This window comes from Symphalangus syndactylus, chromosome 7 (genome assembly GCF_028878055.3).
Source record: "Symphalangus syndactylus isolate Jambi chromosome 7, NHGRI_mSymSyn1-v2.1_pri, whole genome shotgun sequence".
Classification (NCBI taxonomy): Eukaryota; Metazoa; Chordata; class Mammalia; order Primates; family Hylobatidae; genus Symphalangus; species Symphalangus syndactylus.
Window position 1 is genome coordinate 75,067,501 of NC_072429.2, and position 14,236 is coordinate 75,081,736.

Below are 14,236 nucleotides of genomic sequence, written 5' to 3' on the forward strand. Positions count from 1 at the left end.
ACCTCAGTATTCATATGCAGTCAGACAAGCACCTGAACAATGTTCAGAATCTCCAAAATGGCAATGGTGAGCAGGTGTTTGGCCACTCTGCCCCAGCCCCCAACACCAGCCTCAGTGGCTGCGGAACACCCTCTCCGTCCAAACCCAAACAGAAACCCACCTGGCGGTGTGAGGTTTGTGATTATGAAACCAATGTCGCCAGGAACCTCCGAATTCATATGACCAGCGAAAAGCACATGCATAATATGATGCTTTTGCAGCAGAACATGAAACAGATCCAGCATAATCTGCACTTGGGCCTCGCCCCGGCGGAAGCAGAGCTTTATCAGTACTACCTAGCCCAGAACATAGGCCTGACCGGAATGAAGCTGGAAAACCCTGCCGACCCTCAGCTGATGATCAATCCATTCCAGCTGGATCCAGCCACCGCAGCTGCTCTGGCACCAGGGCTCGGTTAGTATTTGCTGCTTTTCTGCACTGTTGTTAGTTTCTAATCACATTTTGATTTGGCGTGATGCACCCAGATAAAGTGGTGAGTGCCAACAAATTGAGGACAGCTTACTAGAAAGGACTTTTTCTTTAAGCTGGATAATCAAACCATTTGCTCTTCTGCTTCAAAGCCAAATTAACTTCAGAGAAGAAAGAGTTAAGGGATCAATGGCAGCATCAGCGAAGTTAGCAAACTTTGTCTTCATTCAGTAAGTTGATTAACAAAAGCTAATTTGCATTAATTGCCTGCCATCATTAGCCATACCTTACAAGGTTTATAGTTTCAATGTTGGTGATTATTCGCTAAAATATCATACTTGAGCTTTAAAAGGGTATAGCATCATTTTGAATTAAATATATTTAAGAAATATTTTAATGGCTGTGATCAAATATAATTAATCTGACAATAATACCATTACCTTATCCCAGGTATTTGGCAGTAGATTACAGGCACGCATACAATATTAGCCAAATCTCATCAAGCTTTAAAGACAAATTGGAAAACAACAATTAGTGCTTATGTAAGTTTATCTAGGCTCTTAAATTGAAAGCACGTGACTGTTTTGTTATGGTATTGATCAACTTTCTTGCCCTCGAAAATACAAATTTCAGAATGACATCATGCCCAGTAGGAGTAATTAAAGCTATCTGATGAGGGAATTTAGAAGTTGAAAGGGATGATTGTAATTGATCCTGATTCAATCCTATTACAGCTTTTTATAGTTTAAGCTCTAGAGAAAGCACATTCCTTGTCAAGACTTTATTTTACAGATTCCTTTGTGTGTGCTGTGTTTTCCAGTCTCTATTTTTCCTTTTAATTTTTTTTTCCTGTAGTAAATAATGAGCTGCCGCCTGAAATCCGGCTTGCCAGTGGTCAGCTAATGGGTGATGACCTGTCCCTCCTTACTGCAGGAGAGCTGTCACCTTATATCAGTGACCCAGCGCTGAAGCTATTCCAGTGTGCTGTTTGCAACAAATTCACCTCTGACAGCCTGGAAGCCCTAAGTGTGCATGTGAGCAGTGAGCGCTCTCTCCCTGAAGAGGAATGGAGGGCAGTAATTGGAGATATCTACCAGTGCAAGCTCTGCAACTACAACACTCAGCTTAAAGCCAACTTCCAGCTGCACTGCAAGACTGATAAACATATGCAGAAATATCAACTGGTGGCTCACATTAAAGAAGGGGGCAAAAGCAATGAGTGGAGGTTGAAGTGTATTGCCATTGGCAACCCTGTTCACCTAAAATGTAACGCCTGTGACTATTACACCAACAGTGTGGATAAATTACGCTTGCATACCACCAATCACAGGCATGAGGCGGCCCTGAAGCTCTACAAGGTAAGCAGTGACATCCATTTCCGTTGGCACAGAGTAGAAAAGGGAATTAACTCTTTCAGAGCTTGGAGCACAAGTCTCCAAATTAAGAAAAAAAAGAGAGAAAAAAACATCAAAGGGCAGGGTGCACAGTTTCTGATTAACATTATAAAAGCATATTGAAATATGTGGAATTGGAGGCTTTATTTATAAAGTTTTACCTTATGTCTCACTTACACCTGTCTCAGTGGCATTTATTTCTTCACTGGCTTCCCCAAAATAAAAGAATTTTGGGGGTAGTGTCATATATAAAATAATACCTTTTAAACCTATTGATTTTTTTTTTTTTTTGAAACTTAGCACCACTCTTGGCTAAATGTAAATGGTTACAGGGAGCAGAAGACAAAATCAGTGCCCAGCCTTGTGAATGCATAATCTTTTGTTTGGTGACAAACAACGACGCTCCAAACATGATGTTTGTTTCTTTGTTTTCTTGTGTGTGCTCAGTAGCACTGAGTAAACACACTGTCCCTTAGCATCCTCGGAAGTCTCTAAAAGTAAACTCTCTTGTTATTTTGTATGACTGTATACCTATTAACATTTTCCCCCTAAATAGGTGTGGTATAGATAAATATGCTTATTTATACAATGCTTTATACAATGGCAAATATACTTTTATCTTTACTTGGAAAACTATGCAGATGTACTGAATACGTGCAAGTGATGAACATCATTTATTACAGAACTTGTCTTGACTTTTTCTAAACCCTAATTACTGATTAATTTATTTTCTGCAGTTTGTTCACTGGATTGTCTTGATTGTCTTGGTTCATGTACAAATATAACACATTCATTACTATGATGAATAACTTGGTAACTTATTAAAAACTTCTTTTTGTCTAGAGGATATTAAAATTCAGAAAATATTGCAAACCATTAGTCATTGTAACAAGCTCTAAATATGATTACAAAATCCATTTTGCAAGTGTTGTCTATTGATTTATACTAGAAATCAGTGATAACTATACTATCAGGAGTCAACTAGTGATTATCAAACCTATGACTTTTCTAACACTATTTAAAATTATAACCACACATGAAAAGAGCAGGTTGAGGCTGTTTAGATTAGGTGAAGGAATTATTTATTTGGATTTGTCTAATACTATGTGTTTGGGTTGTTTCTTGAAGTTCAAATTCTAGATAAATGTACTGTGCATAAATTCCTAACGACTCAGTGTGAGAATTTGTAACACTCTTCCTGTGATATTGGCACTCTGTGGATCAATAATGAAAGCATTAGATTTGGGTTACGTTACAGAATTTGAAGGGAGTGCGGGCCCTAATGTGAAATGGAAAGCTTCTAAGTTGACAGTATTGAAAATATAATATAAAGGATTAATTGTATTATAATTCATAGGTTTTGCAGCAAAAGTTGACAACTGTTCAATTGTCTACTTTTTTCTGTTGATACCTGACCTATTAAAACTTTTAAAATACCTAGGAGAGAAAAACAAACATTAAGTTTGTATAAATAATAGATTTAGACCCTGGGAGCTATATAGAATATTCATGAACTGTGTTTATATTCATGCAGCTCCTCTAACACTTTAAATTAACGTGTTGTGAATGGAAGATATAAATGTATGAATTTTCTATTTTTTAATCTTTTGTGGGAACCTAAAGGAAGGTAGGGTGTTTATTGTTTATTTAATCTGCTTGATGATTATTTAAATGTATGTGTGCGTGTGTGTGTGTGTGTGTGTGTAAGTTTATCCATTGATTCCATAAGCAGGGATTGACCACCTCATTCTCTTCAGGGAAATTTGCTTGGTGCCACAGTTACTCTTGAAGTTACTTTTCATGGAGAGTTGGATGTTGTCTTTGGGCTTATAACAACCAATTAAGACAAAAGCATGATTGTAAAGAGGGCCTTAAAGCAGAGAGAGCTTCAGATGCCACAACTGAAAGGTGTACTCATTCCTTAAAAATGTTATAAATCATATAAAAATGTACTCTTCTTTAGTTATTTATCTCTTAAATACCCAAGTATCCTTGTTCAGTACAATGTTTAAATATGGTCAGCAAATAAACTTTGAACAAACTTATCTTGAATAATAGAAGATTGAAGAGATAAATATTTGAGCTATTGAGACTTGGTATTCGACAATTGAACTTTATTCTTTTGCATTTTCTTTCAAGAAGCATTCATTATTTCTAGTAGTAACTGGAAAAAATATTCCAAGTAGCATTGTGTTGAGGATTCCACTTCTAAACTGATTTCAGAAACTGTGAATCATAGAGGATTTTCAAGTGCAGTAATGAGGATATTAGCAAGCTTGGTTGGCTTGTGTTGGCAAAATAAAAGTGGTTCATAAGTAACATTAATTACTTTTAAATGAGAACCTAACAAATTGGCCTGAGCCTAGAAAAAAAATGATGGCTAAAATATTAAAATTAGACTTAAAATAGTTTCAGAGTTAATGGCTAGACAGTAATCTCCTCTATAAAATTCATTTTCATTAGGAGTTTAATTTACATCATTTTGCATCATGAATTATTTAAACATTAAGGGGAAGTGACAAGTAGCAGTTATAAGACAAATACAGAGCTGCAAGAAAACAGCTTGTCTTGTTATTGACAACATATTGATTCATAACACTAAATGTGGTGATGTGTCATTTCAATTTGAATAGGCCACTTTACCTCTTGCATTGTCAAACTGAAGCAGCATTACCTAAAAGTGTGTCCTTATTCTAGGTTAAGGAGGTTAAAAGTTAAAGGTTAAAGTTAGCTTAAAAGCATGATCTGCCTAGCTGCTTGACTTGAAACTGATCAATGTAATGAAAATCTGTTTTACAGATGTTGTTTTTAATGTATTTGGCAGGATTTAGGCAGCTTTAACATTAGATGTATGCTAGTAAAAAATATTTATTTGACCAGAACAACACCTTTCCTTTTATGTTTAAGGTAGAAGGCTTGTGGGTTATGGTATTTTGGCAAAGAACCCAGAGGCAGAATGTGTTGATGATCTTTCCATATGGGCTCAAAAAAAGGAATACCTTTATGCCTATTGCTAATGATGACTGCAAAAACAAACAAAGCTATATTCATTTGTGGCAGCATTATTTTCGTTAGAGTTTTTTTAAAAGCAATTTTGTTACTGTTAAGAAAATCTTACCCATTTCTTCAAGTGAGATTCTCTGAAGTGCTAAGCACTATTAAATTTGGACCTTTCCTCTAGAAATTTGAGGAAAATTGAGAAAATGAAACAAAATTGCTCTAGGAAAATAAAACAATAAAATGAAACTGAAGATTGCCCATAATCTTTACTTTTAATGTTTGAGTATGTATTCAAAGTGAGATTAATAAATACAAAATATATAGCTAGCTACAATCAATCTTGCAAAGTGAATGTGAGTGTGTGCATAAAACAGCAGTTTTTCAGCTAACCCATTTATTAGATTTAATTATATTCTTCTAATTTCATGTGGTTCTATTCTTTACAAATTTTATCAGTTGATAAAATAATTGGTTCTCAATAAATATTTGTAGAATGAGTGATGGATTAACGAATCAACTAAGGAACAAATGAAAGAAACTCCTTTACTTCCAGCCTTTATTTTTCAAAAATGCACTGTAGTTTTGTCTACCCCTTAAATGATCTCCAACTTTTTCTGAAGAGTCTAGTAAAAAGATATAATGAAAATCACAGAGCACTACACGTTCAAATTGAGGAAGAACAGGTGAAACTGGCAATATTTCAGATTTACAGTTTAGTTTGTTTTTGGCTCAGTATGGCCAAGACTTTTCTGGCCAGCTGATTGGTCTAACCACCATTCAGTGCAGGACATAGAAATACTCTTGCTGCATCTGTACTTTGGCTGCTCTTTTAATATTATATGTATTTATAAGTGAGGTGTTCACAGCTTTGCTTGTTCAAAGTCAAAGCCTTAATTATACTACCTCTTTTTTTCCTTCCTGCATCTGCTAGTAGTGAAGCAGAGTAGTCTGTCTGAATTCCATAATGCCTTTTTCATATTTGGATTTCAAATTGGCTGAAAGCAGTGAAGAAATTGCCTGTCTCCATGGTGAGCAAAGGAACACACTTGGGATTTCATCCTAGGTAACTTTTAGTGTAACATTCCCCCATGGAGCATTTTTTGGGTTTTTCTCATTATCCATGTTATGGATTAAAGAATCCTGGTTAAGAACTAACGGTGTTGGGGAGGCCTACAGAGGAGAATGCAAGGAGGCATATTGGGAACAGTATGTGTAAAGGAAATTTAAAAAATGGAATAATTAGGTTCACCTACATTTTTGTGCTTTTTTTTTTCTTAGTAGGAAATAATAACTCGATCAGTTTGGAGTTAACAAAGAGTCACAGGTATTTTCATTTCAATAGGCCTGAGTCCAACTTTTCAATTTAAAATCAAATATACGAGATATGTACCATTTCAATTATTGAACTGTCATTGTCCCTGTGTGATGGTAAAGGAGGTCACGAGATTGTGTGGTACCCATTTACATAAAAGTCATTGTGTGAAAAGAAATTGGAATATGTGTGTGTATCTAAGAAACCAAAACAAGTTTTTCTTAATCTTATTCTAGTCATTTGCTTAGATGAAGAAAGCTGTTTTCAGAGATAAACAAAAGTTATTCTTTTCTGTTACTAAACATTAACCTGAATATGGAAATCTTTGCACTTTTGTATTAGTTTCAGATTTATGTTCATTTCAAGGTTGAAATGCAGTGTGAAATTTAATTCCAGTTGCAGGATTTGTTTTAAAAAAAACTAATCACAATTCAAATTATTCTATTGTATTCTCATATAAATAGGGCAGAGATTAAAAAACAGTTTCTGTAGTAGAATAGTACATACTTGCATAATACTTATAACTAATAAATACATGGATTAAATAAAGAGGAGTTGGTTTGCTAATAGCAACTAATAAATCCCTGGTGTTTTCAGAACAAATGCAATTGGCCAGCCCTATCAACTATGTCTACTTCTGTTTTTAAGCTTGACTTTTGCTGAAGCACAGCTATGTGTTATAACATGGCTACTTCAGCACAAATATGGACTTTCTCACTGCATTCACATGTCAAGTAATATATTTCATTGTGAGCTGAGAACCCTCTTTGTACCATACCAGAAAAGAAAAATGACCAAAAATCTGTCAATCGAAGGATAGATAGAGAGATAGAAAGAAAGAAAGAAAGATTAGATAGATAGACAGACAGACAGACAGACAGATAGATAGATAGACAGATATATAGATATCAATCCCTAGGAAGATTGACTAAGACCAAGCATTAGCAACTTACTACATCCATGTCAGGATAGATAAAATGATGTTTATTGTGTGAGATTGTTATCAAACCCAGACAAAATTTAAAGAAAGCCAAGTGTGTCGTTAGAACCCTCCTACTCTATTTTCTGTATGTCTTTTCTTAACCAGTGCCACTGTCTGCCTACACATCAGGAATATACTCCTATGCTCTTTTCTGTTTTCCTGAAATCCTTACTATTTTACCCCACCTAGGTCTTCTCTTCATGGAAATATCTCATGTTGCAAGATTACCTATGTAATTCCCCACAGAAAACTAGTGTTCTTTTAATTAAGGGGAATGAAGCCTTTTTATAAAAGCAGAGTCATGCCTCCAAAGATGTAATTGACTTAGAAGTCTTTTTCAGCGTGCATTTTTTAAAAAGGAACTGCCTGATCTGGAGGAATTTCTAATGTTTGTGTGGAGTGGAGTGATTATGTCAGGCATTGGGGTTAGGTAGGGCAGTGCCCCTCCTTAAGAGCTTTCTTCATTTACTCCTGAATACACACACACACACACCACCACCACCACCACCACCACCACCACCACCACAACACACCACACCTCAGAAACAGAGTCAACAATTTGGCTCCTCCATTCATGTCAACTCATACTTTATGATTTACATTACATTTTTTTGTGTAACTTGTGTTCATTCTATTTCATGTGAAGTACAGGTACGATTTAATCAAAAGAGCTAAATTGCTCATTTGTCACCCACCCTGAGGTCATTTACGTAACGCAGACAAAGGTGTTCTCTCATAATTCATGTGCTCTCCCTGTGTGTTTCTGTGGCTTAAATGTAATAGTCCCCGTCATTGGAGCTTGTTTAAAATTGCTGAAATGTTCAAGTGGGTGCTGGGATGCCAAGCCATAATGCAGTCAAAGTCATATGCTAACCAGGCCTCACACTGCTGAAAGGGTCTTGGCCCTGGGTGGAGTGAGGAGGAGCTGGCGTGTGTATAATGACCGTGGTTCTACTTCTAGAACATCTGGCCTTCCTGAGCTTTGCTGGAAAGTTTGCTGGAAATTCAAGCCTTAAAAGGCGCTTTCTGCCTGCCCCCCAAATTATCAGCCTATTCCAGGAGAGTATATGGGAGGATTTGATTTGTTCGAAAGGTGAAGGACAGGCATGGAGGCACAGCCACCAATAACCATGAGGAAACACCTTCACAGATTCTATAACTCAAGAGGATGGCTATTAGTATAACAGTCACAAAGGCCACCATTCTGTTTGCAGAATACACAGATGATATCTCAATTTTTACTTCTGGTAAATATAGAAGAACTTATTGAACACTTATTATGTGAAAGGTTTTGAAGTGTCTGGTATGGTGGCTGTGTCCTATTGATGTGATGGAATATAAGCCATCTTTCTAAGTGCTGCTCAGAGACAAAGAGTTTTCTAAGGTGATACTTCCTAACTCATTCTGCTCACCAATATTATGGGTTACATTCGGTGATTAGATGTCGGGGACATTAAAGTTGTTCAGAGTTAAATCTAAGGACATGGTCATCAAGAGTTTCCATGCATTTTCATCTTTTCAGCAATGTTTAGTCAAAGGGCTGCATGTGAGTGGTCTTTTGAGTCATCAGTAGATGTAGTATAATGTCACTTCTGTGTCTTCGCTTACTTTTATTGCCCTATTGCATAGCAAGACTTTATTGATCAGTTTTAGACAAGGATTATGGTGGGAACATGAGGGCAGGATAGAGCTTTTCTACTAGTTGGGACATATATGTAGTTTTCAAACATGAGGATGTTGCTACTAATGCATCTCCTAGAATATGAAGAAGAAAATCACATAATAAAGAATGCAGGCCAGGCGTGGTGGCTCACGCCTGTGATCCCAGCACTTTGAGAGGCTGAGGCGGGTGGATCATGAGGTCAGGAGTTTGAGACCAGCCTGGCCGGCATGGTGAGACCCCGACTCTACTAAAAACACAAAAATTAGCCAGGCATGGTGGTGCGCACCTGTAGTCCCAGCTCCTCGGGAGGCTGAGGCAGGAGGCGGGGGTTGCAGTGAGCTGAGATCGCGCCATTGCACTCCAGCCTGGGCAACAGAACGAGATTCTTGTCTCAAAAAAAAAAAAAAAAAATGCAAAATGTGTCTAATTGCAACTACCCTCCATCCCTTTAAATAATCAGGATAAAAATGTAGTATAACTCTTGGGAAACCTCTGTAAATTCAATTTACAATAAGGTCAATGAGAGTACTGCTTAAAGATACATTATCGTAATGACCAGTTACAGGGTTATTATCACAGATAAAAACAGTTGTTGTGACCACATTTTATTTCGTTTGGTTTTACACCATTTTATTAACATTTTATTTTCCTTATCTTTATGGAAATTTTGTAATCTTGAACTTACATGCATTAAATGTGCATACATAAATATAAAAGTATATGGAGATCATATTCTTTTGATTTAGAATTTCCTACGGGCTTTATTTCATTGTAAGTACTAGCATAAAATATACATTTCTCTCTTCTGTTGCTTAAGGGGTTAGTGTTAGGACTATATTTGTCCATCAAGCAATTTTTAAGGAGTAGTGCAGAGAAAGGTTATGGTTGAAGAACTATTTGTTCCTCGATATCTGCTAATAAAATTATTGGAATACAAGGCTGAGTGTGGGAAGAAATGATCTATTGATAAATCCAACTGTAACAGTTAACTCCAGTTTGGGAGGAAAGCTTTTAAAGCTTTAAAATAATGATTTGTAGTCTAGGATTACATGTCCTTTTGCAAGAAGGCCTCATTTATTGATAGAATTGGCAATTTACTATCTATATATAATTTATGGGATATTCAGAAGAATTTTACAAAAAACCCTCCTGATGCCAGATAATCTGTCAACAGTGAAGCCATATTGATAATTGACTGACTTATTTATTGCGTTTTACAATGGCATTACTTTTTGGAGAGAACATACTTACAATAATCATGTAAGTTAAATTCTTTATGTACATTACTTCACATACTTTTCCTAACAGCTATATGCTATTATTATATTCTGACATACGAGGAAACAGATTCAGAGAAAAACACCTTGCTTGAGTCCTTATAGATAGTAAGAGGCTGAGCTGGAATTCTAACCTTGGCCTCTTTTCAGCTCATGCCTCTAGCCCACATTAATAAGGTTTTTAAATTAAGAAAACTTCTATATTTGAGGATAGGAAGAACAGGTTATGGGAAAGTAGCCCACTTTAACTTCTTCAAGCAAGCAGATTTTCTTAAAGGTATTGCAGATGCAGTTAAGAGCTGGCTGGTAGGTTTGTGCACATGAATGCAGTCTACTGAGATGATGAGCTTAAACCCACTGGGTCACCTATGAACAGGAAGGAGAAACTGTTGTTAAAATTGTTAGCTGCTGTATGTCCTGGGATGACAGAGATTTTTAAAAGTCTTCCTTTTACTGGCATGTTTGGGTATTTGGTATATTAAATAGAAAGGACTAATAGAATATTTATCACTTCTAGTGCCTGAGCTCTCAGTGCTTGCAAGTTAAGCACCTTTGGAAGCTGCATTAATTCATTCAGGTCACCAGGGTACCTCAGCAGTAATGTACTAAATGGTACCCTGCCGACCTGAAAGAGGGAATGTGCCTCCCTAAGCATTTAACTTACTACACAAGAACAACTAAAGCACAATCTACTCACTGCCTAGAACCTGAGTCTCTTTCTCCTTCTCCTGGTTTCCTTACCACTCCTGGAGGTAGTTGTATTCACTTGCTACTTCTTAGGATTTAAAAAAATCATCTTGTTTTGAATTATTATTATTATTATCTTAATTTCATGTTTTATGTCTTACTTTGATCCGTTTTAGTTACAAGACTCGAGGGATTTTCTCTCCATCATATGTTGATAATACACTCCCTTCCTCTCTCCTCCTCAAAATTCTGCTAATGATTTCAACGTAAAGCCCAAAGTCTTGATAGAACTATTTATATTAACTGGACTTAGAGAGCTTGGAGAAATCTTGCCTCCCTGAATCTGGCTACCTGATCCTGCCGAAAATTGTCAGTCACTGACATTGCTGCAGTTGACCACATCTATTAAGGAAATGTTCCTTTACTGGAAAGTAAGAATAGTCGTAGCTTGGCATAACAGAATTGTTAACAGCATGGAAACTCCCAATAACTATGGTTGGTGTGTGTAAAGCATGTAAAGACTTTTACTCTTTCTTTCTTTTTTTTTTTTTTTTTTTTGAGATAGGGTCTTGCTCTGTTACCCAGGCTAGAGTTCAGCAGTGTGATCACTGCTCACTGCAGCCTTGACCTCCTAGGCTCAGGTAATTCCCTTACCTCAGACTCCCAAGTAGCTAAGATCACAGGCAGGTGCCACCACCCTGGGCTAATTTTTGTATTTTTTTGAGAAACGAGGTTTCACCATAGTGCCCAGGCAGGTCTTGAACTCCTGGGCTCAAGTGATCCGCCCCCCTCAGCCTCCCACAGTGCTGGGATTACAGGCATGAGACACTGCATCCAGCCTGTAAGGATATTTTGATAACTGTAATGTGCAGTATTTTTTATAGACTTAAAATATTTCTAACTATTCATTTGGCAGTCCTGAGAATAACACTAGCATATATCCTTAGGGTCTAAAATCATTCATTGTTCGATTGTGAAAAATCAGGTAGCAAGTCTAATTGCCAACACCTCTGAAAGAGAGTCAATTTACAACACATCTCCTTTCAGCTCAACATATATTCAGCACTTACTACTGAGTAACAGCGTAGGCGATATCAGTGATGGAGAAGGAGGAAAATAATTCCCAATTTTTAAACCAAATTGTGTTTTGAAAAAGAGTGACATGCTAAAATGGGAATTATATAAAACCAGAATTTGCCTTTTAGAATTTATTTAATGAATTTACATCACATGATAAAGGGAGAAAATTCTCTCGTTTACTATGTGAAGCCAAATATCACTATTCTTTAAACAGAAACCCTGTGATATCTTTTGAGAAGAAATGTGTCTAAAGGCAATTTCTGGTTTATTATTTTTTGGTTGATGATTTTGATTAGAAAATTAGGTAATTTAAAAAACCCACACATTTAGATAGAAGTACCAAATTTTTCCATGATTATTTCCTGAAAAGATCCCAGTTTCATAACTGAATTCCTTAAAAATAGGTGCAAGGGGAATTTACAAATAAGTTTTTTGAGAGAAAAATAGTCTTGGCTCTCTTAATTCTGTAAATATTAGAAAAACTAAAATGAGATTTTTCAAGAGCTGTTTAATTTTTAGAGCATCAATTCTTAACATGAAGGTAGAGCTACTCTCTTTAAGTCACGAAATGAGAAAATCTCTTACTGATTATCCTATTGCTCAGTTTTTTTCCCACATTTCCTTAGACTTATGTTTTAAATGTCTGGTATAATGTTTAGTTGTAAGTTGCTGTTCCATGTACCAGGTCACTGAATTATGACTACCCCCTTAATTGCAGCAGCTTGATAATTTGCTGGCAAGTCATTGATAAAGAAGAAAGTACATTGAAATTGATTACATACACACAGTTTTCCAAAAAGTGAACAATTTAATTCTTTGAATGAATGTAGAACATGGATCTATTCAGATCTCCTATGTTAGGTGATAAAAAAGGCCAAATGCCAGTACCTCAATGATATTTTCCATATACATCCAAGGAGACCTATTATATTTCCTTTTGTCCAAACTTCCTTGGGATGAATTGCGTGTGTGTGTGTGTGTGTGTGTGTGTGTGTGTGTGTCTGTAAGACAGAGGGAGAGAGAGAGAAGAATGAGAATAGAATATATAAAAATGTATTAAAATTGATGAAGATTATGGGTTAATCATTAATGCTCTGTATTTTGTTTTAAAGGAGATCACAGAAATCTCTTCCTGCACAATGTAAGTGTTCTCAGTTCCTAGAGATAATAAACCTTTGATGATGTTGTGCAAAACTCGTCAAGAAGCACTGAAATCAGTTCTGTATGTACACATGACTAATCAAAGGATCAGAGAACAGGATATGATTTGCTAAAAGTGATAGTTTCTCCAAAAAGCAAACGGCCTTGCTAATTGTGGGAGGACAGTAAGCCTTTTTTTTTCCTACAAAAAGCAAGTCCTGCTCCCAACCTTGGAGTAGATATGCTTTTGCAAAGGCTTTAGCACTAAGTATTTTTAAAAAATATTTAAAAAGTAAAGTGCTTCTGAAATTAATGTCTACCTAATTAACACTCTGCTCTTCTATTTGGTCTTAAAGACATAATAGATACCACAAGATTCTTAGACTTAGAGACATCCTTGAAATTCAGAGTATTAAGTAACCCAAACAAATATCTTCTTAAACTGACTGACTGTCAGATGTCCATAGTGGGAAAATGATGAAATAAGACGGCAATCCCAATATTGAAGTATGCAGTTCTACAGGAAAACGTGACTGAAAGTTTTAAGAAAGCAGTTCTGTATTAGAAAGGGAAAGGACTAAAGTGATATGCTACAAAACCTACCATGTTGACAGTGCAGTGAATCTTGAGACCATTGTCTTCTGCTTTGCCTCCACTTCGTTTTTTTATTTGCAACAATTCTATTGAGATATATTTCATATGCCATTCAACTAATCCATTTAAAGGATGCAATTCAATAATTTTTATAATTTCTACAGAATTATGCAGCCATCACCACAATTGATTTTAGAATATTTTCATCATCCCAAGAAGAAATCCTGTACCATTTTAGCTTCCCACCCTTATCCCCAGTCCTCCCTTCTCCGGCCCTAGGCAATCACTAATTGCTTTCTGTCTCTATAGATTTGCCTGTTCTGGACATTTCATATAGATGGAATCATAGTATATGGGGTCCTTTGTGACTAGCTTCTTTCACTTAGCATAATGTTTTTAAGGTTCATCTGTGCAGTAGTGTGTATCAGCAGTTCATTCCTTTTTATTACCAAATTTTCATTGCATAGGATTTATACCCCATTAATTGCTGGACATTTGGGTCGTTCACACTTGTTGTCTATTATGGAAAATGATGCTATGAACATTTGTATACAAGGTTTTGTGTGGACATACGCTTTCTTTTCTCTTGGGGTATATACCTAGCAGTGAAACAGCTGGATTGACAGTCAATAATATTAA

General features: G+C 36.2%; 1 protein-coding gene across 2 annotated transcripts in view; it reads left to right on the forward strand.

Annotated features, from left to right (window-relative positions):
* Positions 1–14,236, forward strand: part of ZFHX4 (zinc finger homeobox 4) — a 188,506-nt gene that overhangs the window by 24,938 nt on the left and 149,332 nt on the right. Inside the window, exons 2-3 of one of the 2 annotated variants that reach the window (XM_055286566.2) lie at positions 1–453; positions 1,324–1,826. The exon at positions 1–453 is cut by the window's left edge and continues 2,183 nt beyond it. In XM_055286566.2, the coding sequence (XP_055142541.1) occupies positions 1–453; positions 1,324–1,826 (956 nt within the window). The remainder of the gene's footprint in view (positions 454–1,323; positions 1,827–14,236) is intronic. The other variant, XM_055286567.2, reaches the window with a different exon arrangement.